The sequence below is a fragment of the Phragmites australis genome, chromosome 20, assembly GCF_958298935.1.
Source record: "Phragmites australis chromosome 20, lpPhrAust1.1, whole genome shotgun sequence".
NCBI classification, from domain to species: Eukaryota; Viridiplantae; Streptophyta; class Magnoliopsida; order Poales; family Poaceae; genus Phragmites; species Phragmites australis.
The window spans coordinates 3,600,354-3,628,099 of NC_084940.1; the positions used below are offsets into that span (position 1 = coordinate 3,600,354).

Here is a 27,746-nt window from a genome sequence, read left to right on the forward strand (position 1 = left end):
CAAAAACACCGATATTGAACAATCCAAAACATCGTAAATAAGTTTTCACTATGAATATCATAACAGCACCTCCAAGAAGGGAACAACGTTAGAGGGCATCGCCTGATGCGACAATGCATCTTTTGTTGGGTGTAGCGTTGCTTTGTTCGGCGGCAATACGGATTTAGGAACAAGCCCAGCTTGGCTTCCTACCGATGTCAGCATACCAGCCACCTGCCCACCTCTCTCTCTCTGCACACAGACACAAGAGACCGACGAGACAACCAGCGTCAGCGTACGCGTGCGGTCAAGTCGGTCAACTGACTCCCCCGCCTGAAGAGCAGGCTGGCGAGTGGCGGCGACGTGGAATAGGACAAGCACCGGAGACCACAGCGGGCCCTGCTAATCATGGATGGTCACGGTGACTTCTCGCTCCAATCGTTCTCACGCAGGATGCTGCCCTGCTCTCATTGTGCGTCTATTTATCTTTGCTTCAACGAACGAAAAACAAAAAGATTTACCCTTTCGCAAAAGTCTCATTGTCGCGCCGATGTTGGTAGACACATACCGGTTCCCTAGAAATTCCCCCCCGTCTTTTAGCAGAACAAGGAAACAATGAAAGTGGCCCTTTGCAGCAGTGAAGCGAAAGGCAGCAGGTGCACTGGCGCAGCTTTTATCTCAGTGATCACAGTTAACGAACCCCCAAACCCCGCACTTGCGGGCTGCGGCGTGTTAGGCCATCTCCAGCAGAATCTGCATTTTTGAAGATCCGGCTGCTACAGTGATTTTGCGGGTACTGTAGCAGCTCCAGCAGAGTCGGTATCCGGTGCTACAGTGGTGCTACAGTACTGCGGAGAGAGGAACAGGCAGCAACTTTGCGGAACTACTGTAGCACCTGTAACACTGTAGCGGTACTGTAGCGACACTGTAGCAGCAGTGCTAAAAAGACTGCCGGTGGGCCCGAAGGGAGAAAACAAATGTTTGTTACTGTAGCAACACTGTAGCAGTACTGTTCACAGAGGCTGACAGCGGGTCCGGAGAGAGAAAAAGAGGAGTAGAAGGTAAAAAATAAGGTAGCTGCTGGAGATGAAAAAAATAAGAGATGCTGTAATAGTGATATGAGATGCTGTAATAGTGTTTTAGAGGATGAAAATTTAAGGTAGCTGCTGGAGATGGCCTTATGGTGTTGGAACTGTGTGCTTACGTCAATATAAGTAGTACCGATTAAATTTTTATTTTTTAATAATTTATTATACGTAGCAGCTCGTAATGATATCATCTAAATATAACACTCAATTCCTACATATTAGTCTAAGACATTTGATTATTTTTATTCTGAGTCAGTCACTTAAAGCCATCTCTAGCACGAGAGACAAAATCGATCCGCATCACTGTGCTCTAGTATTATGTTGTCATTTTGTCGATCCACCCATCCCGTATCAATCTCCAGCAGCAACTGTTTCAGCTGCTACAGGAAAACATGAGAGGAGAGAGGAACGTATTTTTGCGGGAGAAAGGAGGAAGTCGTATCACTGTGTGATACTGTTTATAGAGAGATATAAAATAATAAAAGATAAAAATATAGTAGCTGTTAGAGATAAAAAAATAGAAAATATTATTATGGTGTTAAAAGATACTATAATAATATTATAAATAATAAAATTTTAAAGTATTGTCTAAAGCCGGCTTCGCCCAAAACGGAGCATCCAATGCAGCGCAGCAAGAGCATCCAATGGCACTGACACAACACATCCTCTCTTTCCCTGTGAGTTTCTCCCTTGTCTTTCTCCAAAGCATATTTTTTCCCAGCTTTTTCACCTCGCTAATCTCACAGTAGTTTAAGCTTTAATTTAAACTAGGCCCTAGTTGAACGGAACCTCCGCTCTGCAAGAAGCCGCAGCGTCCATCCCAAGATGCACGGCAACAGTCAGACGCGAGCACCGAACCCAAGACTCGGAGAGCAGACGAGCCATGGCAGCATCCATGGCCGCCCCGCCGCTCTGGGCTCTCCCCTTCCTCCTCCTCCTCTGCGCCGCCTTCTCTTGCCACGGTAAGCGCAAGCCACCTCTGACCTCCGCCGCGTCGTTTCCCCGGCTGCTGAACTATGAAGCCCCGCCGCGGTGAACCTAGCTGAGCTGAGCTTGTGAGCTGAAAGGTGGTGTCTTTCTTGCTGCAGCGGCGCACGGGATGAGCGGCCACGGCATCGGGGTCAACTACGGAAGGGTGGCAGACGACATCCCGCCGCCGCGGCGCTCGGTGGAGCTGCTCCGCGCGGCGGGGGCCGGGTCGGTCAAGATCTACGACGCCAACCCGGGCGTGCTCCGCGCGCTGGCGGGGACGCGCTTGCCCGTCTCCATCATGGTGCCCAACGAGATCATCCCGAACGTCGCCGCCGCCGCCGCCGCCGCGGACCGGTGGGTGGCGGAGAACCTCGTCCCCTACCTCCTGGAGACGCGGGTCAAGTTCCTCCTCGTGGGGAACGAGGTGCTCTCCGACACCTCCATCGCGACCTCCACATGGCCGCGCCTCGTCCCGGCGATGGAGAACCTCCACCGGAGCCTCCGTGCGCGCGGCATCAGCAGCGTCAAGATCGGCACCACGCTCGCCATGGACGCGCTCGCCGACGGGGCCTTCCCGCGCCCGCCGTCGGCCGCCGCGTTCCGCGCCGACATTGCCGAGGCCGTCGTGCGCCCGCTGCTCCACTTCCTGAACGGGACCAACTCCTACTACTTCGTCGATGCGTACCCCTACTTCGTCTGGTCCGGGAACAACCTCACCGTCCCGCTCGACTACGCGCTCTTCCAGGGCGGCGCCCGTTACGTCGACCCGGTCACCAGGCTGACCTACACCAACCTGCTCGACGAAATGCTCGACGCGGTGGTCGTCGCGATGGCGAAGCTCGGGTACGGGCACGTCAAGCTGGCCATCGCGGAGACCGGATGGCCCAACGGCTGCGACTACGACCAGATAGGCGGCAACGTCCACAACGCCGCCATCTACAACAGGAACCTCGCGATACACATGGCCAAGAACCCGGGCACACCGGCGCGGCCGGGCGCCAAGATGCCGGTATTCGTGTTCTCGCTGTACAACGAGGACCTCAAGGCGGGGCCGGGCACCGAGCGGCATTGGGGGCTGTACTATGCCAACGGCACTGCAGTCTACGAGATCGACCTCACCGGACGGCGCCCGCTGTGGTCGTACCCGCCGCTGCCTGCGCCGGAGAACAACACGCCGTACAAGGGCCCGATATGGTGCGTGCTGTCGGCCGCCGCCAGCAAGAAGCTAAACGAGACGGCGGTGGGGAACGCGCTGGCGTACGCGTGCGGGCAGGGGAACGGGACGTGCGACGCCATCCAGCCCGGCGGGAAGTGCTTCCTGCCAAACACGACGGCGGCGCACGCCAGCTACGCGTTCAACTCTTACTGGCAGCAGCTGAGGAAGATTGGAGCTACGTGCTACTTCAATAACCTTGCAGAGCAGACTATAAAAAACCCAAGTAATTTGTGTTCACACACCATACATTCTGAAATTAAAATTACTAGTCCATTTAGAACTGATTTGAGTGATTAATTCTAGATCGGTAGTGCAGTTTGATTCTGTGATTTCGTGAACTAGTGAGTACAATAGATGGTAGTACATTTTTGCCACTGTGCATAATATTGTGATAACCTGATGATTAGAGATGGTACATTTCAACCATGGGATTATATTGGATTTTACGAAGGACCGAATCTGAAGTCATTGCCATTTGCCAACTAGGAGATTGAGACAAATAAGAGACAACTGCTGATCTGTGTGGATTGCGATTCATCCATTGACTATTGTTATGATTGATCTATAATAATTATTGCGGTTTGGACGTGCTTACCACTTCCAAAAAGTTAGTAGCGTGGAAGGTTTCAACTTTGTGTTCCTCATGCTGATTGATTCTGTTATATGAGGATTATAATAGCAAATGTACTGTAAATAAGATGCTCTTTCCTTCTGTCAACTGAGTTGACCACCGCATTAGGATTTGAGGAATCATTAGTCGCAACAGATATCGATCTTTATGAAATGCGGATGAGATTATGTTGCTAAGATTTTATTATTAGCATTGTGGTTGACAAAATAAATGTAGATCTCGATTGGTTTGAATATTGTTTTAAGCATGTGTAGAGTGGCTATTGTTTTCTGACAGGTCTCATCTTTTGAATGAGATAAACAGCAGATGGAACTAGTGTTAATTCTACAAATTAGAACATAATGTCCTGGATGTTAGAGCTATTCTGCTTATTTACTCGGGATTTAGGGGTATCTGGTACTTCAATTTCATTTAACATACAACGAAGGCTCCTAAATGGATCAAATTCTGAAGTCCGAACCATGTCGATTGTTCACTATACTACTGGTTATATCTCCATAAGAATAAACCTTAAAATGCATAATGCATATGCAGTAGAGGGCTTATTTCTTAGGATTCGACATAGAGAATCCTAGCATGACACTGTCTGCATCTAGGGTGTCTGCCTCGCTGCCAAAAGATGTTCTGAAATGATCAGGTTGCAGTTGCACAGCTATTCTGAGTGATCTATTCAGATACGTAACTTGGATGCCAATATTCCCTAGGAACTGTTGCTTTCCAGTGGTGTAGTAGATGGCTAGTGCATTGTGGCCCGTTATTGATTGGGCCAGAGCCCAACTGCATATGTGACATGATCTTGTATTGTTGCAGTAAGGTCAGCTAGCTGCGAGCTTGCATGCAAGCTGTAAGGTACTAAGGTCCATATGAGTTGGTCGTTCTTGTCTAGTTGATGCATTTGTACTGTTACTAGTAGGACAAATGCAGTAACAGGATTTCTGCATCAGTCATTTGGTGGTAGCTTGAAGAGTTGAAGACAGTATTGTGCGATCTTGACATGCATCGATCTTTAGTTGTTAACAATGCCGTGCTGACTGTGTTTTTCCTTTTCAGGCCATGGATCCTGCAAGTTCCGCAGTTCTCTGGACTCTTAACCGATTGATTGCATGGGAGGAGGACAAGGGGGGAATATGACTTGTTGATTTTCGTCAAGCCTGGTTAAACTAGGGACCTGGAAACGTGCTTGTCACGGGTAGACGTTCTCAAACTTTTGTTGTAACAGCGAGAACTCGTTCGCTTCCAAAAGGAGAATGAAAGGTGAAAGCTTTGCCAATTGTCATGCATGTGTTAATTGTTGCATTATGAATGGCCCAAGATATCTGCGAAAGGAGAGGACAAAACTGCATTCTTGCCGCCACTGTTGTTTGTGAAGGACAGAAGTAGATTGCACCAATCCGTCTCTAATATTCGTTTAGAAGTTCTGTTACATTTTCGTTCTCGTTTCGCATAAAAAAATTAACACATATGTTCGGAGCGTGAAGTCTTATAAATTGTTCTCAACCTATCTAAACTAAGGGACAGAAGTATTCCCTCTATGAGACGGCACACAAGCGCTAGTGTAGCGAGAGTCGGCTTTGATACCATCTAACATTATGTCTCTAAAATTCGATTACAGTCTAGTCCATATATAGGATGTGTCCGTATACGCATAGCATATCCCTTATATTTTCATCATCGTTTTATATAAAAGGATTAACCTAGAGATATGATGTTTGGAGCGTGAAGACTTGATAATCTTAACATATCTAAACTATTAAGTGGTACTAAATTCACAACATCAAAATAATTAGGTCACACAAGCCAAAATAAGAAACATTAATGAGTCAGGGTATTACACAGAAGATAAAGCATGTGATCCATGCAATACGTACGTACGAGTGAGTGAGCTATTCCTCCAATCATTTGACTCTGTCCATACACCGTCACTACTGACCCAAGACTTGTTCGTCCTCAGAGCATCTCCAACTGAACCCTCTTCTCACCCTCTATCTTATATTTGAGGAAAAATGATAAAAATCGGTCTCCAACCGACCCCTTAGTCGACTCCCTTTATTTGAGGAGCCCTCAAATCTCCTCCCTCACCCCTTACATCTAGGGGCTCCTCATCCGGCCCATCACCCGCGCTGCCACATTGCCCCACACCTGCCCGCCCGTGCTTCCTCGCATCGGCTCGCCCGCCCACGCTGCGCCGTCGCCCCCTCACCCGTCCGCCCGTGCCGTGGAGGCGTGGAGAGAGGGAGCTCGAGGAGAGGGAGGTCGGGGAGAGAGAAGGAGCGGGGAGAGAGAGAGAGCTCTGGCCGGCGTCGGGAGAGAGAGGAGAGAGGGGAGAGAGAGGAGAAAGGGGAGAGAGAGTTACCACATATTAATAAAATAGAGGTGATTCGAATATAGGGGTCAAATATGAGGGATCGATTGGAACGTGCTGAGAAGCAGAGGATAAAATCTGAATAAAGAACCCCTAAATAAAAGAAATATAAGATCAAATATGAGTAGTCGGTTAGAGATGCTCTCACTACGCATGCGTACAATTGTAGCTAGCGTTGGTTACCTAACAACTAGAACCACTCGTCCGTCGGTCTCGACGTCATGCTCGTGAGCTCGGCGGAGTTGAGAAAGGATCACAAACGATTAGCCGAGGCGATGCAACTTTCTGATGCACGAGAAGATGACTGCTGGGAACTAATGGTGAGAATGGTTGAGCGTTGGGAAAAGACGATGCCTATTGCTGGTTGCTTGCCGTGGGCGCTAAGGGTCAGAGATTCCTCCTCCGGCCAAGTGCTGGGCATCATGAGTCCATCGAGCACGATTAACCACTTCGCCACCTAGTACCATTACCATATCCAATGGCTTCACAAAGAGGAAATGCATACACTAACAGAGGAGTTTGTAGTAGCAAACTAGTTAGGAGTAGTAATTACTACTAGTAGTAGACAGACATTTGGAAAGAGATGTCGTATAATATGTCTGCTCCAATATATATAATATGTAAAAAGTATAGTAACATATGTATTACAATGGAAATGGGAAAATAATATGCCTAGTTAGTTTGATCCAATATTGCATGGACAACTAAACATGGAAACATATAAGATTTTTTTTTCAAATGCCCCCAAAATAGAAGAAAGTTACATGTGAATTTATTTAAATTTTCTCACTCCTTTTCGGTTGTATCAGTATGTACGACCATTGGTTCAATACAAAGTTTAGCAGTAGGCTTGGAGCTTGAAACAACCATTTTGAGAAAAAAAACGATCAATTATTTTATTCCTCTTAGGCCTGGATGCCTCTTGGAGTCATGTGGGCAACTAAAACAAGAGGCTGGAAATTGTTGGGCTTCAACTTCTCGGCTTACTATTAGCCACGAATTCTTGAGTTCATCGTTTGTCAGAGAATCGAAAAGAGAATAAAATAAAAAGAATATGGTTAAAAATAGTTTTAGAGGGAGGGGTCTATGCCCCTGGTAGCAAGCAAGACTGCAAGAGGCAGTTGGTCGCTTGCACAACGACCACCGCACTTCAACTGCTTTCTATCTCTTTAACCACCTCCCTTATCCGCAGCAAGAAGTGGCACACTCACTTGCAAGTGAATCAAAGGTCGTTGTGCGACGATTAGTGTGGTGCAGGTTCACAAGCACCTTTCAAACGATGTCATCTGCTTGCTGCCTGTACTCCTTCCATGACAGCGAGCTTATACTATACAAACATAGCATAACTTCCATGATAGTGAGCTTGTACACACACACACACGTCGTCTGCTGCTGCATGTAATTCTTCCATGGTGCTCTGAAAGTACATATATACCTGGCCACCTCTGATCCAGATCTGACCTGAATGATGATCGGATCAGATGGTGTGTATATAATCGATGCTTTTCCAGCAAGAACAGCCGTGCAGACAACAGGAACACATTAAGCAGCCTATAATCAACTACCTAGCACTAGCAGCAGACCAGCAGTACACCCTACAGCCGTGCAGGAACGAATTCATTTCTTCTGAAGAGATGCCAGAGGGAAAACGAGCGCCGTGCATATACTGCCTCATGATGGTTCAGTTACTCCAGCTGCAGGACAGGAGATCATGAGAAATTGAGAAGCAGATGGCCTTTGTCGATCTGGCTGGCCCACCGATAAGCTTCTGTTACTGCACATGCACTTTGTTACGAACGCGGCAGCTGGTCCAGCTCGCTATACCACAAGCCGACACCGTTAGCCCAGGTCTTAATAGGCTGCTGTAGTATAGTATATATCAAATCGGAGCCGAGATTTAAAAGACTAGTCTGATAAGGGAGGTATCATCTATCTTTTACATCATATTATCGTTACTAATTTTTGATGTAAGACTAAATTTAACAATCTCATCTATCACAAATCCGGTCTTATCAATCTCCTCCATCACATATAATTCGTGTGATCATGGAGACGCTTCGGGCTCACCCACAACCGTACGACTCTGGAGATGTTTCAGATTTACCAACTATGGACTCTAATACCACTTATTAGAAACGTGGTAGGCCATGTCCATGTCTCAATAGGTCTGCTATACGCATATGCTAAATCAGAACCATGACTAAGGTCATGTGCCAACTCAATCAAAAAACTAGCCTAATAGTTGAGGGACCTCTAGCTTTTATGTCATACTCCTCCATCATTAATTTTCAATGTGGTAGAACAGTCTGATGTTCGTCGAGGTGAGACCGAAGTTTCGATCAGGCGCCGGATGAATTAGCGTACGGGTGACCAGGTGTGTCGTGCGGACATACACGAGATGCGCATGTGTTGGAATGCGACAAAAGGATCGCAAACATGATGTGTGCATGTGCTAGAGCACGACAGGAGGTCACAGACGTTGATGAATATTGCAATAGGCAAAGGAGGAGAGGCAATCGACAAATTGGCCAAACCTCAGGCCGGTATTGCGATGCTCGGTTGAGTAGGGGTTGTCGACGGTGCTTGGTCGTGATGCGCATGGCGACTGATAAGAGTTTGACGGTGGTGGCCGGACAATTTGTGGGCATATGGCAGACAGACAAAAAGGTAGACGGACAAATCACTTGAAGGGTGAACATATCATGGTGTAGGATAGATAGACTGGTGGCGATATGTCAGTTATACCGCGAGCGGCAAAGATGAATATAATGGCAACAACAACACAGGAGCGTGAGGCCCAGTGGTGATTATTCTCTATGGTGTGTGAAACATCCAGGTCCTTAATTCATGTTTTGGTAATTAATGATAATAAAAAATTTGTGAACTAATATATTTATTTGAGCTATGAAAATGTTAGTCACAAGGTGTTGCGAAACTAGAAGAAGCATATGTGGAAAACATGAAATGGCTAGCTCAAGGTAAATGTATCATTGTAGGGTATTTTCTTTTGCTGGCTAAAGGAATTAGAGAAAAAAATTAACCGGATTGATAGGATAAATATCGTACTATTAAGAGGGGTTGATGTGCGTTTACTTGAGACATCTATAGTGCCATAATTGCTCAAACTTGCATTTCATATAAAGTGGCAAATTTAATTTGAGAGAGAGAAAAAAGACATCATTTGGGGTGTTTCTGAGTTGTGAAGATCTAACCACCATACAGCAAAGACTGTTATGTTCAAGTTTCAAGTATCGTGGTCTGATCGAAGGGCTTTGCCGATCAGACCGTTGTATAACCATGTTTGAGATGTGTTCGAATCTCAGTCTCGGTTTGACTATGGTGCAGCCCGGTTTGATCGTCAAGGAACAAAGGGGTTTGTACCCTCTACTTTGGCTAGCGGTCTGACCGCTCGGGAACAGAGAGTTTTGGTACTATGTTCCTTGCTTGTGGTCTAATGGCGAGGATTAGTGGTCTGACCGTCAGCCTGTGTTAGAAGTCATCATCACAACTTTATAGCCATTTAACGGTTGGCAGTCTGACCACCAATTAACATGCGGTCTAATCACAAGTGTCGCAAAGGTATCAAATCAACAGAAATGATCACATTTTGGAGTGTGGCCTATATATAGTCGCTTTATTGATTCAGAGGAGGTCTCTAGCACTTCAACACAATACATTTGAGCTCTTGTGCTCTTTCTCTCCCTCTCTTAGCTTAGTGGTTACATATTTGAGAGTGTGAGAGCATCTAGTACATTACTTTGAAGAGTTTGAGTATTGAGGCTGTAGTGATCCTTCAAGCAAGTGTCATCGACTTGTTTCTTTTGGAGGTTGCCACCTCCTAGGTGGTTTAGCGGTTGTTGCGCTATTGAGCGCTTTAAAGAAGATAGTGGATGAGTCACGACGTTGATTGTAAGAGACTTTGAGCACGCCTTGCCGGAGTGACAAAGTGCTACTCTAGTGGAATCGAGGTAGTGAGTAGTTTATTGTTCTATTCCGGTTTAAGATCAAGTTGCTTAGTGTGAGCCTTTTCTCCGTGTGAAAATTGGATACTTGATAGAGAAGCGGTTAGAAGCTTGAACTCATCGAACGTGGATTAGGGGTGATCGGCAAATCACCGATACCACGGGATAAACTTCGAGTGTTATCTCTTGAGCTATTTACTTTATTATTGAGCTATTTACTTTCATACAATTTATCTTATGCAGTTTATCTTTTTAGAATATAAATTGTTGTATGTTACCTTAGGATTACAAACCTTGACATAGCTCTTAATTATTTCTTATTGTTCTAGTGATCTTTAGTTTATTTCTGCAAGTTTTCTTGATCGCTTAGCAATTAGTTTTAACCAACTATTCATCCCCCTCTAATCGGTATCATAGATCATGCAGTGTGGCAACACGTGGTGCAAGCTTAGGATGCAGGTCTGCATTAGAGAGAGCTTGCATGGTTCCAAATCAGCAAATGTGTGGATCGATTCAAGTTGCGCACATGAGTTTCTAAAGTGTGGATCGAAGTGCTGAATTAGAAGGAATTATAGATTATAGAAATTTTTACTTGCAACTGGAGTAATCTGGTTAGTCTGGGATTTTAGAGGCTACGGTGTAAGACGTTGGAGAATCGTAACTTAAACAGTCAAATGAAAGAGCAATACTAATATTACAATTTCTATCTGTGACTCAAAATGCACCGTGAATTTATCAGTATCAAGAATGCAATCAATCAGGAGCGTGGATGTCAGATTTAGTTAGATTTTTCATATGACGCCCAACAGAGAGCGGTTTTTTTTTCATGAAATCTAGTGGTTGTGATTTTATCTACTTATGTGATGACACGAGCCACCGATATGTTGGAGTAAGGTATTATAAAAAAATCAAGATCTTTTATGGCGTAAGTGCTTCGTGGAGTCAAACATGTGCCAAGGCTAAAGAGGAATCTGATTGCGCTCAAAGAGACTACGTTGATAGAAGAGAAATGTGCTTAGTTGCAGATAGAGTCATGGAGACTGAAGTTGTAGGGATAACAGTGTCTGTGGAAGACGGTGAGTCTGAGTAAAAACTCATCGGGCAGCTCTCGTTGAGCGGCAAAGATAACAACTCAAGTCATGTATACATGGAGGTTTGCGTATAACAACTTCAAGGTGGCGGATTATTTGTTAAGGTGGAGTTTATTGGATATGTGTTGAATTATTGTATGGAGTTGGTTACATACAGAACTTCTGCTGTATTAGCGATATATGATAGAATAAGAGTATGACTTCAAGTGGAATCCTAGCAGGACTCATATAACCAGACCTTCTCATAAATATGAGAGGAGAACTACTGTTTATAATCATGACAGCATAGCGATATATTCGTAGGGGTGACAACGATTCTACCGGAACCCCGGGAAGCAACCGATGCTGCTAGTTGGGGAGGAGCGCTCGTAGTCATGCCCAGAGGTGTAGGCTTTAGCCGAACCTCATTAACAAATATCGTGCTTCTGATATTATCTGTGATCATATGCATCATCTCGATAGATCGATCAGTTAATTTTTGTTGATGGCTAATTTTCTAACACACTTCAACGACGAATTCATTTTGTATCTTGCTGGTGACATTCAAATTTCAAGCGAGCATAGCTCCTGCACTGTAGTTGACAGAAACCACAGTAGACATACATAAAAATTATGGAAGGTTGCACATTCATATATCTCTAGACTTGTTAAACGAACACTCCATTGATCCACGGATTTTACTTTAAGGCTCCGTTTGGAGCAGAGACGCGAGCTTCGCTGCCTTCCCATCCGCACTCTCAGCCGTCCAATCTCCCACCCAACGGCCAGATCTCGCCCCACGCCAACCGGTCCGGCACGGCTGCCTCTTCCAGGCGGGCCACACCTCCCCCCCTCCACCAGTGCCCTAAAAAAACCGAGCGAAAATTTCCTCCCCTCGACCCCTTCCCCCCCTCCCCCCCCCCCGCCCCGCCGCGCGCGCATGGCCCGCATTGATGGCGCCACACCGCGTCCCTCTCTCACCGACACCCTGCCCCACACACACACGCGCGGCCCCACGCGTCATAGTCCCATGAACCGTGCACGTGCCTAGTTAAAGCCCGCTCCCCCTGCCGCAACTCGCAGCTCCGAACCCCGCCGTTGTCTCGTCTGAAACGGAGGGGGTGTCGCAGGTCGCAGCCTGTACCATCGCCTCGTCCCCGCCGTCATCGCCGTCGCAGCTGCCATTGCCGGAGCGGGGCGGTGGCCATGGAGACCGACGAGAAGCGGCGGGGGAAGGAGGCGGCGGCGCTGAGCGGGGGCCACCTCTGCCACGTGTGCGGGTACCAGTACCCCAACCCGCACCCCAGCGCCAAGCTCCGCCGCTCCCACCGCAAGCACTGCGGCAAGGCGCCGGCGGCGGAGGAGGAGGGAGCCGCCGTGGGGCTGGGGGTCGGCAAGCGGGAAGAGCGCAATGCGGCCGAGGGGACGCCGCTAGGTACGTGGGGTGGTTTGTGGTGCTTCTCGCTTGGTTTTGATTGGATTTGATGGTTCTCCTGCTCGTTCGTTCGTTGATTCTGATGGACGTGTCTACCCGTGCGGCTGTAGGCGGGGAAGGAGGAGGAGAGGGAGAGGGGCGTTGCGCGGGCGAGGCGAACGGAGGCCCTGCGTTGCGCGGATCTGCGAGAGAAGTTGACGATTCTGTGGAGGACAAGGAGAACGCAGGTACTCGCTGATCTTTCTGTTTTTGTCCACTGTTCTGTCTTCTGTTTGGGTGAAAATTCAAGCCTTCTCTTTGTACCTTGCTGTTATTTCTCGATTCGGTTGCTGACTTTCGGCTGTTAGAAATCGAAAATGAAGTTAGATATAGTTGATTTTGTGTGAACTAATCTGCATAGATTGTGGCATTCTTGGGCTTTTTGTTGTTTTGCTCGTACGGTATTTTTGCTAGAGATTGAAAAGGCAAAAAGTTCTGTGTCCTTTTCTCCTGTTCCCCGCCTTGACGAGGAGCTCAAAACTCACATGGGCATAGTGGAATGGTACTCCTGTGGGGGCCTGGAATAAAAGTCTGCGTTGTTCTTGGCTTGCATTAAAGCTGAAAGCGTGGGTACTTTCTTGTTTTCCTTGGGGTTGGGGCGATACTTTTGCGATAACGATGTAGAACAGTTGGAGTGGCTTGTTCTTGTAACTTCCAAACTGTAGATCTGAACTTTGCTGATATATGAAATAAAGTAGTGAATTCAGGCGCTAGGCACCGAGATCCATGTGTGATTCCACCGTCTTGTTACTTAGATTATGTGTCTCCGTGTCTCATGGCAAGTTGTAGCTTGAAGTCAGCAGTAAGAAGCTGTTACTTGTATCTGTGGACATGTACATACATTGGATTCGTTCTCTAGTCTGCCAGAATGAATTTGTTGGCTTCTTGGAAAACCGGCTTTCATCCTAAAAATCCGATATATCCGTCGTTACTTGTGTAGGTAGGTAAGACTTGTTTGAGCTTGTCGTTTAATACTTGTTTTCTTGGGTCTGCTTGGTCGTCGTGGTCCTCCACCACATGTTGTCTTAGTCACATTGGCGTTTTATTTATTTGCAAAATAGAAGTGGTTATAGTTTCATTATGTGTCTGCATGTCTCATTATATTGGATATATCTTTTTTATATAAATATCGTCTTGTCATCTACTTGAACAGATCCGGTCGAATGGGGAGTTGACATGTTTTGCCATAATTTATTACCTAATTGCTATGACTTACATCCATGTTGTTCATGCATTATCAGTCAATTGGAAAGTTGCTGCATTGTCAAGTCTTCTGAGTTCTGATTATTGTAGTGCTGAGACTGTAAGGAATTGAGCATCGAGATACTGTTTTTGTCGCTTTTAGGCTTAGCCCTTTATGTTCTCAATTTCAAATCTTCGGCAAGCTTTTGCAATGGCTGCTTGTGACTATCACATAAAGTAATTACATGATGTGCACTTCATTGTAGAGTATCAGTACTGACCAACTGTTAGCCTGTTACTCACTTGTATGATTTGTTGGTCCTCACCTAATTTACTGTTTGGACAACATGATTCTAGTGTCTCCAGTGTTCGAAATGTGGTTATGTTTTTTATGGTTGCACTTGTTAATATGACTTTACTCTCATAACCTTTCATGTGAACTAATAATGAGCTAGCAGTTTTGTGCTTGATTCATTTTTCTGTGCCTTGGAATCCCTCTAGTCTTTTGCACTTCCCCTTACATTTCTCTAAATGCCTCAGAATATTCACTGAAGTTTCTAGTGGAGCTCTGGTTGTAAAGTCTTTAATTTGCCTGCATTTGACTTGTTTCTGGCTATTCCTATGTGTCACTAATATTTTTCTTAAAGAATATTTTGCTGTTTTATTCAAATTACAGAGAGTTTGTGTTGATTTGTTTATATATTGTTGTCATAGCACATGCTTCTCCCATTGATACTGGAGTTCAACTCATCACCACTGAATTTAGTGAAAATGGCCTGATTAATTTCATAAACAGTAAAATGCCTGATGATACTGGAGCTCAAGTCATCACCAGTTTAAGTGAAAATGGCCTTGTCAATTGCACCAGTAATTCTATTGAAATTGTAGATGAAGGCAATGGAACTGAATCGCTGATTGCTTGCACTAATGGAGGTCAAAATAAAGTGGGTCATCCAGCTGAACGAGAAGACAGTTTTGATGAGTACCAGGATGCATCTCCGTTTCTTCTTCAATCAGATTCTGAGGATGGTGCAGCACCCAGTTCAGTATTTTCTATAGAAATCAATAATTTGAGTATTGTTTCATCAGGATCAAGCGTAGCTGCAAATGAAATTTCACTGGAAACAAATGGATTATGCAAAGATCAATTTTCTGGAGAACCCAATATGACCGATTTATCTGCTGACTCCAAAGTTGGATATAATTTGGATAATGGATCTCTTAGATTGGCTGGACCTGAAATAAGCCTGAAGCTTGGGGGTCCATATGAATGCGCTGTGAATGTTGTGAGTAATGATACAGGTATAGTTGACAACAAATCTGATAAAACATCGGGCAATAGTGAGTTGATTGGTGATTTGCATCCATCTCTTCAGGAAAACTATCCAGTTGTTTTGGACCCAGAATTGCAGTCTACATGTTCCGGAAAGGTGAAAAGCTTTATGGAAGATAAGATGGGTGTTTTGCATACCATGTGTGAAGCGTCACCAAGACCAGAAGTAGGATCAGATAATGTTGAGTTGGAAACAATCACTGATTCCAGCACTAGCGCCATGCCAATTGGAAATGAGTTGAAGGTTGTTCACACTGAAAATACACCCTCAGAACGCTCCAAGGAGCTCCCCACACGGAACTGGCCTGTTAAGGATTCTTCAGATTTTCACCTGCCTTCTTGCCAGGAAAATATAATATGTTGTACAACTGGTTTTCAGAACGGTTTTCCTGCTACTAATGTGGATGACATGCTCAACTCCATTGCTGAAGACAGCTGCAACGATCTGGATTTCACCTTTGAGGAGAGACAACAACTAGATATTGTTGAGCAAATTGTTAATATAGCAGAAGAAAATCCTTCTGTACAGAAGACTAATGGATTCACTGAGGAAGTCTGCAACAAACAGATTGACCCTGAGTTTCCTACAGAAGCTTTACTAATGGATCAAATGTCTTCTGACAAGAATCCATTTAATCTAGATGATGGCAAGAACGATGACTTATTTGAACTTCCTACTGACAGCTGCTATTTAAAGTTACCAAATGCTATTGAATCTCGACAGCAAGTTGATTCTACATCCCTGACAGTGGACCAGCCGACAGTCTCTAACCAAACTAGGATGGCTGAAGCGCAACACTGTCATAACTCAAGTAAGAATTTCTGAGTTTTAAATTGTACATTGTTTGTTATAAGACAGCACTCATTATGCTCCAATATTTTATACTATTTGCTGAAGTTCAGTGAGTTAAAAACCTGTATCATTTAATGAATGCATTTGACTTTATTTTATCATTGAAAAGTCTGTTATTTTGCGTTCTGTGCCAATTTAATTGTTGGATGATGGAAAACATCAGCCAATGCTAAGCTGGAGAGGAATGCTTAAGCTGTCTATTCTAGTTTGGTTGATTAAGTTATACATTATTGTAATATGGAGGGAATTTATTTAATCGCCTTGCAAGTGATACTGCACCTCAAAAGTTGAATGTACACTGGGCTCTAAATCCTAATCTTGTTCCACAATATATTCATATGCTAAAGTATTTCAAGTCTCAAGGCCCAGTGTAACTGTATTTTTTTCTCAAATCATACCTTAACTTTTAATTACACAAGGTTATGTGCTGAAATTCGTTGAACATTTCTGCAGATGAGTGCATATTATCTGCATCAAGTGCTAGAGAAAATGATCACCCAGTTGGTCCAGATGACATGCCTGTCAGCAGTAGTGCCGAACTTGTGAAGAATCCTTGCTTGACTGATGTGCCAGTGGACCATGGCCTGCAAGAAGATGAAGTACATACAGGTGGTATCATTTTCGTGCCATCTCAGGTATCCCCCATGGAGCTCAGCACAGTATCCACTCAGGAGATTACTGCAGTATACATCATGGATAGTGTTGAAATAAAACAGGCTGACAACACTACTGCAAAGGATACATATGCAGCTAATGTTGAAGAAAAGAAGCTGACTGAAGACACTGCTGCAGAGATGAATTTGGTACAAGTACAACACCCAGATTATGTTGAAGAGAAGAAGCAGGCTGGCGGTACAATGGAGGTGAGTGCAGTACAGAGCATGGGAAATCTTGAAGAAAATAAGCAGACTGAAGTCACAAATGCAAAGGAGATGAACCTACGGTTTAAAGCAGATGTTGAAGAAAAAAGGCAGGCTGATGAGACCAGTGCAGAGAAGACAAAAGCCATATGTCATACAGACAATGTTGAAGAAAAGATGCGTGCTCAAGACACTAGAGCAAAGGAGAAGATGGTTGCAGCACAAAGCACTGGTGATGCTGAGGAAATGAAGCAGCCAAACGGCATAGCTGGCCAGGAGGGAAACAATCAGAACGAAGAGATTGCTGTCACAGGCGCGCGGTTGAATTCAGGGAGGGTCCATATGCCTCTGAAGGTCCTCCTTGCCGAGGCAAACTTGGAGAACAAAGTAACAAAGAAACCGAGTACCAAGGAACGAGTGCTGTCGTTTCGGCGCCGGGTGCCCAAGGAGGACAATTCATCGGCGAAATCAGGGTCCCCTAAATCCGGTTCCGATGGCCATCACTGGAACTCCCCTGCCAAGCTGCCTCGCAAGGATATTGACAAGAGATCCAAAGCAAGGAAGCAGCCGTGGATGCCATTCATCTGCTGCCACTCCGTACACTGAGGCTGCCTTCTTCAGAGTTCAGACTTGAGATGCACCACGCGCATCTTGCGATCTATGTTCTTGTATTGCATTGGTCTACAGCTCTACGTATGCTGCTGTAACTAACGCTATCCATCTCTTTGTAGATAGTCCGTGCAATTAAGATGGTTTGATATGTCATAATATCAGACACTTTGAATCGGTGCAATTTTGATGCATCGCCTCCCGACTTGATATGCCGTTTGCCATTTGTCCCTACGAATTTAGCACGGCAAAGTACTATAACAACTCAAAATTTGGATTTGAGCTGTTGGGGCACTCACATCGCAATAACACTTGCCAAGGACCAATTTGCTGCGATGCCTTGTGAAATCTACTTGCAAAATTCTTGAAATTCCAGTAAAATCTTCTACTACAGCCCTGTGGTCTTGAACTTACGGGTTGTTTGGTTCTCGTCTGAAGAAGTTAAGCTAAAATTTGGTAATGCCAAAATTAGGGTTATGTTAAAATTTGGACAATGTTAAAATTTTGATCAGCTAAAAATCAGGACGATTATTTTGAACACCAAAATCTTGTCTAACTTTATTATAGAAAAAATTTGAACGGCCAATTTTTTTTGAAGCATGATCAAATTTTAACCTTAAATCAAATAGAAGCTAAATTTGTTAAACGTGATCAAATTTTAGCATAGCTTATTTGAGGGCAAGAATCAGCCCCTTGACCCTGGATAGACCAAACCAATTTCCAAAAACCCGACGCGAAACCAAAACGGGCCAGCAGCACAAGTGCACAAGCACCTGCTCTCCCCTCCTGCCGCTCTACTATAAACACACAAACCCTTGGCTCCTCGCGAGATTACCATCAGTTTCCCCTGTCCCCGATCAAGAATCGCAGCACCAGCCATGGCGAAGCCGCGGTTTCTTCTCTGCCTCGTAGTCGCCGCCGCGGCGCTGCTGCTCGTCGGTGAGTAGGATCCGCCCCAGCCTCGATTCAGGGGGGCCGCCCTCCACGCAGCGGTCTCTGATCCGATCTGACTTGGCTTTCATGTCCTGCAGCCGCCGCCAAGAAATCCGGCGACGTGACGGAGCTCCAGATCGGCGTCAAGGTATCCGTTCTTGGCCCCCTTGCTTGGATATCGTTTCTCCCCTCCTCGTTGGATTGGATTGGTTCAACTCGAGTGATGGTAGTTTAGGTGGCGCAAATTTGTTGTTTTGATCGGATTTGTAATGTAGTTTCCGCGATTATATTCGGTTCCTATTCACTGGGATATCGTCATGGATCGAATTTATGAGAAAACGAGTTGTGGTGGGAGTCGTATCCTGAGACATGCGGGTCTGCCTGGTGCCTGCTCAACTGGATTCATTCACATTTGAGAGGGCATGTTGTGCCGGGAAATTGAGTGGAGCTCTAGCCCGAATACCATGGTTTTATCGGTGTAAATATCGTGTCTTTCCCTAGTATTTCCAGTGCAACAAGTTACAATGTAATTCTGGAGCATGTTTGATGTGTGTCACAATAAAGTGGATTTTCTAATGCGTAGTACTTACGAAGGCTGTTTGGATCCCGAGTATTGGAAGAAAAAATGAGGGTTGTGATTTGACCCTGGACCATAAATAGCTCAATTATCTTGTTTGTTTCCTATTAAGAGCGGATGCAGTGGAAACCTTAAGTTGAGTGCAAACTTTGAAACCTTTTTGGATTTGGCAACAAATCAACATGAAAATATTCGAAAATCCATCTGATGTTTCCACCCAGTTAAAAAAATCAATTTTACAGACAACTGATAACCCCAAGCGTTATTGCTGTGAGAAATCACTTCTGCCTTCCTCTCAAAACAGAATATCCTAGCAGAACAAGTTAAAGTCGATTTGTCTTGTTGTAAGAACTTCCATGGAGCGTAGATTATTGCATATGCTACCTTCATTTGAAGCTATTAGTTTCATCATATTTTTGTATTGATGCTATGCCCTTATTGCAAAATGCAGCACAAGCCAGAATCCTGCAGCATTCAAGCTCACAAAGGTGACAGGGTTAAAGTTCACTACCGTGTAAGTTTGATACTCTGCTTTCTCACCTCTTTCCTTTTATTGAGATAATTCAATCATGACAATTGTCCTACATATCAACAAGTGCCTTCCCTTGAGTAATTGGAACACCTATATTTTTCTCTTCACTCCATTGAACACTGACTGCATGCTTAACCTTTGTCATCTACCAGCTAAGATTTTTGCCAATTCCAGCTAATAACTAATTATTTTTTTGTTTGAGTAGGAAAAATAGGATATATACAGTAGAGCATTTCAATCTGTTGAAAATTGGTATTGCCATAGATGTTAAACTTTCACCAGAACTTGTTTATTCAACCAGCCCACTTTGCTTAAAGAAGTTCTAATACTAGACAATACTCATTGCTGACAACACTTTCTTCGGAGTTATACTGTTCATTTATTTCCTCTCATGTATCTACCAGGGGAAACTTACTGATGGAACGGTTTTTGATTCGAGCTATGAAAGGGGTGACCCAATTGAATTTGAATTGGGCACTGGCCAAGTGATCAAAGGTAATTAAGCTGTTAATGGGCCCATTGGTAACTGGCTAATTTGCTCGTGCTCTGGTTCCATACTTCCATATCTGAATTTTGTACATGCTCTGTAGGATGGGATCAGGGTCTCCTGGGAATGTGCGTTGGTGAGAAGCGAAAGCTGAAGATCCCTTCAAAGCTTGGCTATGGGCCTCAAGGATCGCCACCTACTATTCCTGGTATGCTACTATTTTCTGCTCCTTGTCTTTTGAGTCCATGGTTGCCTTGAAGCCATATTAGGAACTTTTCGAGAGAAATTCTGAACAGTGATTGTCACATTGTTGTGCTGTGCATGGTGATGGTATGTGGCAGTTTATCTCGACTACTCTATGAACACAGCCATTTGAGTGGATAGCTTCAATTTTCTCCCTTTATAGTCAGGCCCGGTTTACTGCAGATATCTGATCTGAGCCATTTATCTTTCTGCGTGCAGGTGGAGCAACTCTCATATTTGACACTGAGCTTGTTGCTGTCAATGGGGAGCCAGCCAGCAAATCAGACGAGGACGATGCTGGCAGTGAGCTTTAGATAGCTGAGACAGTAAGATCGACTTCCAGATCAAACGAAGTCTAGTTTTAAAATCTCAAATCAAATAGATGAATGCATAAACCATTTTACTCGAACATGGCGTATGCAATGTATTCCCGTAGAGAAATGAACATTCGTTCCCTGTGACATTCTTTTGCTATTCCATAAAAACATCTAGTCTTTCTGGAGCAAACTCCTGATCCGTTATGTTCTCCATTCTAAAGATTTACTCGTTTTACAATCATTCGGGCTTAGGTTCCAGGGTTCATTTGGACCGTACGATTCTGATGTGAACTATTAATCTATTACGCACGAGTCATCACTTTGTGAAGGAATTGATACGGAAGTACATTTTGCACTACTTGAGGTTGTTTGGAACCATTGCCAAGGTCAAAGCTGAAACTGACCTAGTGGAAGATCTTTAGGCTTGTAACTTGTATATTTCCATACTGGAGTCAAGTGAATCATACAGTAATCCTAGTATTAAGGTCAACTTATTCCTTGCATCAGCTCGAAATCTGTCAGTACCAAAGGTTCCTGTAAAATTCTATAAATCCAAGTTCACATATGAACGCACACGATGCCGTTTCTTAGATCATGTTGTGTGTATCTTAGTTTTGCAGATACCGAGAGTAAACTCTTGTACGAATGTATCATCTTGCTATAATGATGAGAGTTAATAAAGCTCTATTTTTCCAAAAAAAAATATATATGAACACATCTACTGCTCAGTCAAACTCATGCAATTTGTTTATTTGAAATCCAATCAAATACATTCATTATTTTTTTGAGGTGCAAACTTATTCAGGAATATTGGCCTGACTAACACTGTTGAGATGCAATTTACTCGTTTATTTTTTATTCCATTATCTAAAAAACACTGTTTATCGAAGAAAATAGAAATCGTCTCAATAAGAATCCTATTGGGCTTTGAAAAACATTAACCTGGTCTTTACTGGGCCTGAGCCTTTAAGCCCGCTAAAGCCCATTACTGAGCCTTTAAGCCCGTGGACTGCTTTGTCTAGGGCTCGGGGATAAAGCACCCCCCACTTCCCTCACAGCTTACCCTCACGCCGCCGCCGCCCGCCGCCTCGCTGCAACCGTCTCCGGCGCTCGAAGGTACGGCCATCTCGTGGCGCTCTCTCCACCCCATCAGCTTCCGTTGTTCTATTGGCATGGTTGTCGTCTCGAGCTGATTTTCCCTTGCCCTCCGCTGTCTACTCAGATGGCGGTGCCGCTGCTGACGACGAAGATCGTGAAGAAGCGGGTCAAGCAGTTCAAGAGGCCGCACACCGACCGCTACAAGTGCCTCAAGGTAGCTTGCCGATTCTCTTCAGCTCATCTCTGATGGTCGCTGACTTCTTCGCTACTCAGGCAGATGATGTGTAGATCTGTAGCTCTGGCTGCAAGTTTGGAAAGTCTTGGTTGCAATGTAGTGTAGTGATGATGAGTATTCTAATGAGCATAGAGGGGATGGTTTGGTTGTCTAATGAACTGCAGTGCATTTTGGTCAGTCAGGCATGTAAGCCTTCGTATGGACATGCCGAATTCTTGTAGTTGCTAGAAACTTTCATAAGTGATGTTGCCGCGTTAGTGCTTGAGAATTTGTTGTGTGTGTGTGTGTGTGCTGCTTGCCTGTGTATTCGATACCGGACTGGATCCATTAAACTCCATTTCAAACTCACCTCATAGAGTCACAGTATAGTAGAGCTATGAAAGGTGTGTCGTTGGGGTTGTGCATACCTGTTGCTTTTGGCGGTGATGGGTGTGATTGTGAAACATCTTGAGAGCTTGTGACATCAGTGCTTACTTTTGGCATTTGTGGTTTGTGCAACCCATGCTGCTTTATCTGGTGTATGCTGATATACGTTTAATACTTCATTTGTTTCTGTTTTTACCCGCCTGGTGATGATATGCGTCTGTATCTGAATCGCTTTCTCTTGCTGAAACTGAGGGTTGCATCAATCAAGAGATAAATACCTTTGACATGTTTACGTATCTAAAGAGCACTTTTCCAAGTAGTTTTGTCTTGAGAGCTTATTTGATTAATCATTTTTTGCAATACATGTGTGTTTATTTTATATTTGTGATCCTATTAGAAGGATTTAGTACAATTGATCATGATCACATTACAGCAGTTTCCTGTTTCACTTGTGCTTCATCATTGTTGGTAAACTGGGTACTATGCGGTGTTCTTCTATTTTTGCAGTCCATATTTTTCTTTCTATCTTGCTGAATCAAGTTCGTTTCTACTGTTCTATGTAGCCAAGCTGGCGCAGGCCAAAGGGTATTGACTCCCGTGTTAGGAGGAAGTTCAAGGGATGCACCTTGATGCCCAACATTGGATATGGTTCTGACAAGAAGACCAGGCACTACCTGCCCAACAAGTTTAAGAAGTTTGTGGTGCACAATGTTTCTGAGCTGGAGCTGCTTATGATGCACAACAGGTATGCATTTCGGTCTTCTTTAAGCTGATCAGTTTTGAGACTGCAGCAAGTTTACCAATACCAGTGCTCTCTCTTTTATCTGAATCATCAATTATTTGCTTATATTAGTATCTCTTTGCAAACAGGACATACTGTGCTGAAATCGCTCACAACGTGTCCACAAAGAAGCGCAAGGAGATAGTGGAGCGAGCTGCACAGCTTGACATTGTGGTCACCAACAGGCTTGCCCGTATTCGCAGCCAGGAGGACGAGTAAAATTTTTGAAATAGTTTTGGATTGGTTCACCTGTAGTAGACTTACTCAGCAATCTGCATCATGAAATATGTTCCTCTTTCTGTTTGCTTCATGATTTGGAAAATTGTGAACCAACTTGCTTTTGGTAGCGACTTGACAGTGCCAATGTTACTATTATTGTCCTATCTCAAATACAGCAGTTTTGATGTTGAAGAATGTGGGATTGTCCTTGTCTATTGCAGCTTGCTTTCGTTGGCGCCGTATTGCAGCTTGCTTTTGCATCTGTTTAGTGTGGTTAGCAGATGATTCTTGATATGTTCATGCTGCAACCAACCTATGTTGGCATTGTTTCCTAGTTCCTACTACCAATGGTATTTACGTTCCTGCTGAATCATGCGTGTCTGAGTCTGAGATTGTCATCTGTAATCTGATTCGGAGCAACTATTTGTGCTTTTTTCAAGGAATGTTTGTGCTTCAGCATGTAGAATGTGAACCTTGCTTCGCTTCTTTAATCTGAGCTAGTTTTGCTGAACCAGTCTGTCAGTTATTGTACCTGCCTGGTTCTCACAGTTAAGGTCCATGATACAATGCTGAATATGCTGGGAGCTTGTGGAGTTGTGGTTGCCGCTACATGCTTGCGACCAAGGGAAATGGCGCAGCATTTTTAACAGAAAGATAATTTAGTTCGACTGCTAGAGTAGACCATTGATTGGTCTGCAAAGAACATCAACCTTCCCTCGATTCACGTGTTAGCGAAGTTGCACTCTATTTTCAGCAGCAGCCAAAATCCGTGTGCAGCAAGTCTTAACCTCGATTTTGCCAACGCTTTGACGTACTAGTATGAGCAAAAAGCTCAGCATTTGCAACTTCTTGGTGGGAGGACCTTCCCATAGGTGCCCCCCGTTCCGCAGCTCCTTCTTGGGCTACCTACCGGCCGACCTCGCCGCCGGGGAGCTCCGAATCCGGCTTTCCTTTTTTTTTTCCCCCCAATTTCCAAACCCTTGCCATAAATCCATGAAAATTCGCAGCACAAACTATCCATGAGGCCAAATTGATCACACCACCACCTTCTACACCTCGTAAAGATTCCATTTTGATGGTTACTGCTGCCCTTACGACCGATCCTCGCCGGCGGCCGGCGAGCTCCACATCTGGGTCGTGGTCTAGAAGAAGCGGATGAACAAAGCGTACTCTTTACGTTTACGTGTTCCCTTTGACAAAGCGTGTTCATTTTTTCCGCTTTCCTCCCAGGCACATGGCAACAACCAAACAAGAAGAAAAACTTCATGCCTGATCAGGCAAATAGTACCTCAATCTCAGAAGATCTCAGGCATGCCAAATGTTCAGGCATATGTATGAGGGCAGTAACCAAACAAGCCCTTACAAACAATCTCTTGAGATTGTACATGATTTTATACAGGGGAATGACCGGAATCTACACCTCATTAGGCCGGCCAAAACCTGCCAAGATAAAGTAGAAGGCCAATGATTCCATGAAATATTCATACGAACAAATGCGAGGCAGTCATCCCGTGTGAGACCCACCAAACCTTGTGCTGTTTGTTAGCTCAGATCCAACAACCGCTGAACCAACGACAACGGTAAGGCTAAATCTGATCAGATGTAACAAAAGTGAAACGCGGTCCAGATTTCAAAAAATATATATACAGAAAAAATCACCGATTTGAAATTAGCGTGGTACTGTACTACTGATGTTACACTGTAGCCATTTGTTCAAACAAAACAAAGAGCTGCACTCGCATGGCCTGCAGGAAATGGATGCTATCCATTTGGCGCCCATCGTTTCTCCTTCCCTACCGAAAGCAGCATGAAATGATTGAGCTAAAGCTCCGGCAAATTCACCTAACCCTAACTTTTTCCCCCAAGAATCTGATTAAACCGATACATAAATTTGTACGAAAAGAGCCCACAAGAGGCACCTAATTTTGGTACTATATTCCAATTTCTCAGTTGGGGCAAGTAGATGTAGTACATAGCCGGCCGGTTTATTATTCAGGAGATTCCATGATTTGCTAATGAATAATTTGGTATGATTTTTATATGTTATTGTTGTGTCGATAACATAGGGTTTAGATCCCGCATGCTGTTAGAAACCGTTCAAATTATATTTGAATTAATTATTATGATAATTATTTAATAAGATGAGAGCTAGCACACGTCCATATCTCGATATACCACGTGCTAACCCACATCTCATTACAACATTTATAGCTACTAATGATTAACACAAATCAAATCTCTGTAGTTCCGACATGTATTTTATACCAAGATCAGAACACACCTTTATAATCAGCTTCATCACATCAAGACATAATAAAAAAGTGAGTAATATAAATATATTACAAGCATTTAAATTATTACAAGTTCAATCATTTACATAACGACGAATGCTAAGAGAACAAAATATATCTAGTTCATCTCCTAGCATATTAGAGTTACTACGCAGCGAAATTAACGTTTATAAGCATCAAAAGAGAGAAAAACACCACAAGTAGCCCATACTACTCTTACCTATCACCAACATTGACGGACATGAAGTAATCGCACACTACTTCTTTCTCACCTGTAAAACTCAACAAAGCAAGATAAGTACGAAAGTACTCGTAAGACTTACTCTATAATAGATACATACAATAACCCGACTCTAAGTATCATGCATTTGGAGATGCCTAACAAGAAATCGGTCACAAGGATAAATGAATTTGTATGCAAAAGTATTTCAACAATTCAAGAGTGTGAGCATCTATTACTTAACAATTGTACCCTCCTATCATGTGATCATAAACATAATCATATCTCTCACTTGAACAAACTCAACTCGACATAACCAATAATAACCACTTCCCAACATACCACATACATTATAATATCGGAACTCTACGATTGATGCGGATGGACCTAAACATACTCGTAACCGAGAGCGCAGCTAGGGATGTTAAAAAAGCTCGAGGCTCGCGAACTACTCAAACTCGACTCACTAAAAACTTGATTCGAGATCGGCTCGTCTGAGATTTGAGCCGAGCTTGAGCCTGGCTCGAAGCTCGCAAGCCTCTTATCGTATTTAATAATTTAACAATTTATACGTTTAATTAGAAATAGAAAAAAAATTTATTAACAATTTATACACTTGATTACAAATAGAGAAGAAAAATTATGAATTTTATCTATTAACAAGTCTACTCGAGTCGAGCTGAGCTCGAGCTTATCTCTAGGCTCGGTCTGCAACTCAGGCTCGCTCGAGCTCAGCTCGAGTTTTTGTCGAGCTCGAGCTTGCCATGCTAGGCTTGCTCGAGTTTGGCTCGTTGACAGCTCTAAGCACGGTAATTCGAATTGATCTTACACCCTGTAGGGGTATATCTTTACCCTCATGAATAAGATATATCCTCTTGGCCCATGAGATAACCTTTCTCATATCCTAAACTAATCACTTTCATATGCCCCTATAGCACCAGGGTTACCACGAGTGTGTTCTGAACACCTCTAGCTCCCAGCCAACTTGCTTCTACTCGTTATTTTTCTCTTACGTGTCATAGGGTCTCAAGTCATGCGTTAACACGGCGTATGATAATCAGTTAATTCGTACATTTATTGAATATATAGAAGTATGAAAAGTGCATAAGCCAACAACAAATAACGGTACATTTATTGAATATGTGGAAATACGAAAAGTGCTTAAGCCAACAACAAATAACGATTAATGCTTAATCAAAACAGGTGGTCTATGACATCTGATTTCCTCTCTCAACCTACCTATGGCACCACCTACATCTCGTCTCATCCCCACCAATTCATTCATCCCAACATCATTTGCATTATGAAATACATTTTAAGTTCTATAGCTTGCGAACAATAGGCATACTACCGCTCGACTTCTACCGATGACCTATGCATTACAAAGCATCCCGAATAACTTTTAAGTTAGACATTGACATTGTTGTACCTAGGTTACAAGGATGAGGATCATTAATAATTCAAAGTAGAAACAATGCATCAACATAGATTCTACCCACAAATCTTGACATTGACTCTCTAACATGTACAACATACATAGAGCGATAATTTATCGAATTAGACACCACACGATCCAAAGTAAATGTGAAATATGTTTAGATGCTTGCATGGTTGCTTTGGCGCTTCGCTCATGTACACTTTTGGTTCGATGTCAGCCTCGACTGCTTGAACCATCGACATATCACTCTCTAAACAATTGAAGAACACATTGAATGAATAAATGAGCCATGAAGATGTATGCCCGTGTGAACCAGATGCAATATGCCATGTCATGATGACATTTGCAAAAGAACGACTAAGTGATTGGATTAGAAGAGGTTTGAACCTCGTATGAGACAACATAAGGTCATAGGGTT

General features: G+C 43.9%; 4 protein-coding genes across 6 annotated transcripts; all 4 read left to right on the forward strand.

The window, feature by feature from the left end:
* The first annotated feature begins 1,756 nt into the window (after positions 1-1,756).
* LOC133901222 (probable glucan endo-1,3-beta-glucosidase A6) lies at positions 1,757-5,220 on the forward strand. 2 transcript variants are annotated; one of them, XM_062342513.1, is made up of 3 exons: positions 1,759-2,029; positions 2,156-3,478; positions 4,937-5,220. In XM_062342513.1, exons 1-3 carry the CDS (start codon positions 1,951-1,953, stop codon positions 4,975-4,977), a joined length of 1,443 nt encoding a protein of 480 aa, XP_062198497.1. In that variant the 5' UTR covers positions 1,759-1,950; the 3' UTR covers positions 4,978-5,220. The 2 variants fall into 2 exon arrangements, with proteins under 2 accessions (XP_062198495.1, XP_062198497.1); XM_062342511.1 differs by lacking the exon at positions 4,937-5,220 and having other exon boundaries at positions 1,757-2,029; positions 2,156-4,375.
* A 7,157-nt stretch (positions 5,221-12,377) lies between these two features.
* Positions 12,378-17,806, forward strand: LOC133902446 (uncharacterized). Of its 2 annotated transcripts, none has more exons than XM_062344033.1 (4): positions 12,378-12,715; positions 12,826-12,942; positions 14,651-16,081; positions 16,576-17,806. In XM_062344033.1, exons 1-4 carry the CDS (start codon positions 12,487-12,489, stop codon positions 17,586-17,588), a joined length of 2,790 nt encoding a protein of 929 aa, XP_062200017.1. In that variant the 5' UTR covers positions 12,378-12,486; the 3' UTR covers positions 17,589-17,806. The 2 variants fall into 2 exon arrangements, with proteins under 2 accessions (XP_062200017.1, XP_062200018.1); XM_062344034.1 differs by having other exon boundaries at positions 14,825-16,081.
* Positions 17,807-18,340: 534 nt separating this feature from the next.
* Positions 18,341-20,893, forward strand: LOC133901924 (peptidyl-prolyl cis-trans isomerase FKBP15-1-like). The gene is made up of 6 exons (XM_062343460.1): positions 18,341-18,530; positions 18,623-18,672; positions 19,553-19,615; positions 20,038-20,128; positions 20,224-20,328; positions 20,583-20,893. Exons 1-6 carry the CDS (start codon positions 18,470-18,472, stop codon positions 20,675-20,677), a joined length of 465 nt encoding a protein of 154 aa, XP_062199444.1. The 5' UTR covers positions 18,341-18,469; the 3' UTR covers positions 20,678-20,893.
* Positions 20,894-21,670: 777 nt separating this feature from the next.
* Positions 21,671-23,574, forward strand: LOC133901925 (large ribosomal subunit protein eL32z). The gene is made up of 4 exons (XM_062343461.1): positions 21,671-21,796; positions 21,903-21,992; positions 22,943-23,124; positions 23,250-23,574. Exons 2-4 carry the CDS (start codon positions 21,903-21,905, stop codon positions 23,377-23,379), a joined length of 402 nt encoding a protein of 133 aa, XP_062199445.1. The 5' UTR covers positions 21,671-21,796; the 3' UTR covers positions 23,380-23,574.
* The last annotated feature ends 4,172 nt before the right edge of the window (positions 23,575-27,746 follow it).

Bases quoted from the DNA above. Each gene is read 5' to 3' on its own strand.
- LOC133901925 (XM_062343461.1), top strand. From the start codon at position 21,903: ATGGCGGTGCCGCTGCTGACGACGAAGATCGTGAAGAAGCGGGTCAAG. The intron at 21,993-22,942 runs GTAGCTTGCCGA...TGTTCTATGTAG, and splicing joins ACCGCTACAAGTGCCTCAAG to CCAAGCTGGCGCAGGCCAAA. The intron at 23,125-23,249 runs GTATGCATTTCG...CTTTGCAAACAG, and splicing joins CTGCTTATGATGCACAACAG to GACATACTGTGCTGAAATCG.
- LOC133902446 (XM_062344033.1), top strand. From the start codon at position 12,487: ATGGAGACCGACGAGAAGCGGCGGGGGAAGGAGGCGGCGGCGCTGAGC. The intron at 12,716-12,825 runs GTACGTGGGGTG...GTGCGGCTGTAG, and splicing joins GGCCGAGGGGACGCCGCTAG to GCGGGGAAGGAGGAGGAGAG. The intron at 16,082-16,575 runs GTAAGAATTTCT...ACATTTCTGCAG, and splicing joins GCAACACTGTCATAACTCAA to ATGAGTGCATATTATCTGCA.
- LOC133901924 (XM_062343460.1), top strand. From the start codon at position 18,470: ATGGCGAAGCCGCGGTTTCTTCTCTGCCTCGTAGTCGCCGCCGCGGCG. The intron at 18,673-19,552 runs GTATCCGTTCTT...TGCAAAATGCAG, and splicing joins AGCTCCAGATCGGCGTCAAG to CACAAGCCAGAATCCTGCAG. The intron at 20,329-20,582 runs GTATGCTACTAT...TTCTGCGTGCAG, and splicing joins ATCGCCACCTACTATTCCTG to GTGGAGCAACTCTCATATTT.
- LOC133901222 (XM_062342511.1), top strand. From the start codon at position 1,951: ATGGCAGCATCCATGGCCGCCCCGCCGCTCTGGGCTCTCCCCTTCCTC. The intron at 2,030-2,155 runs GTAAGCGCAAGC...TTCTTGCTGCAG, and splicing joins CGCCGCCTTCTCTTGCCACG to CGGCGCACGGGATGAGCGGC.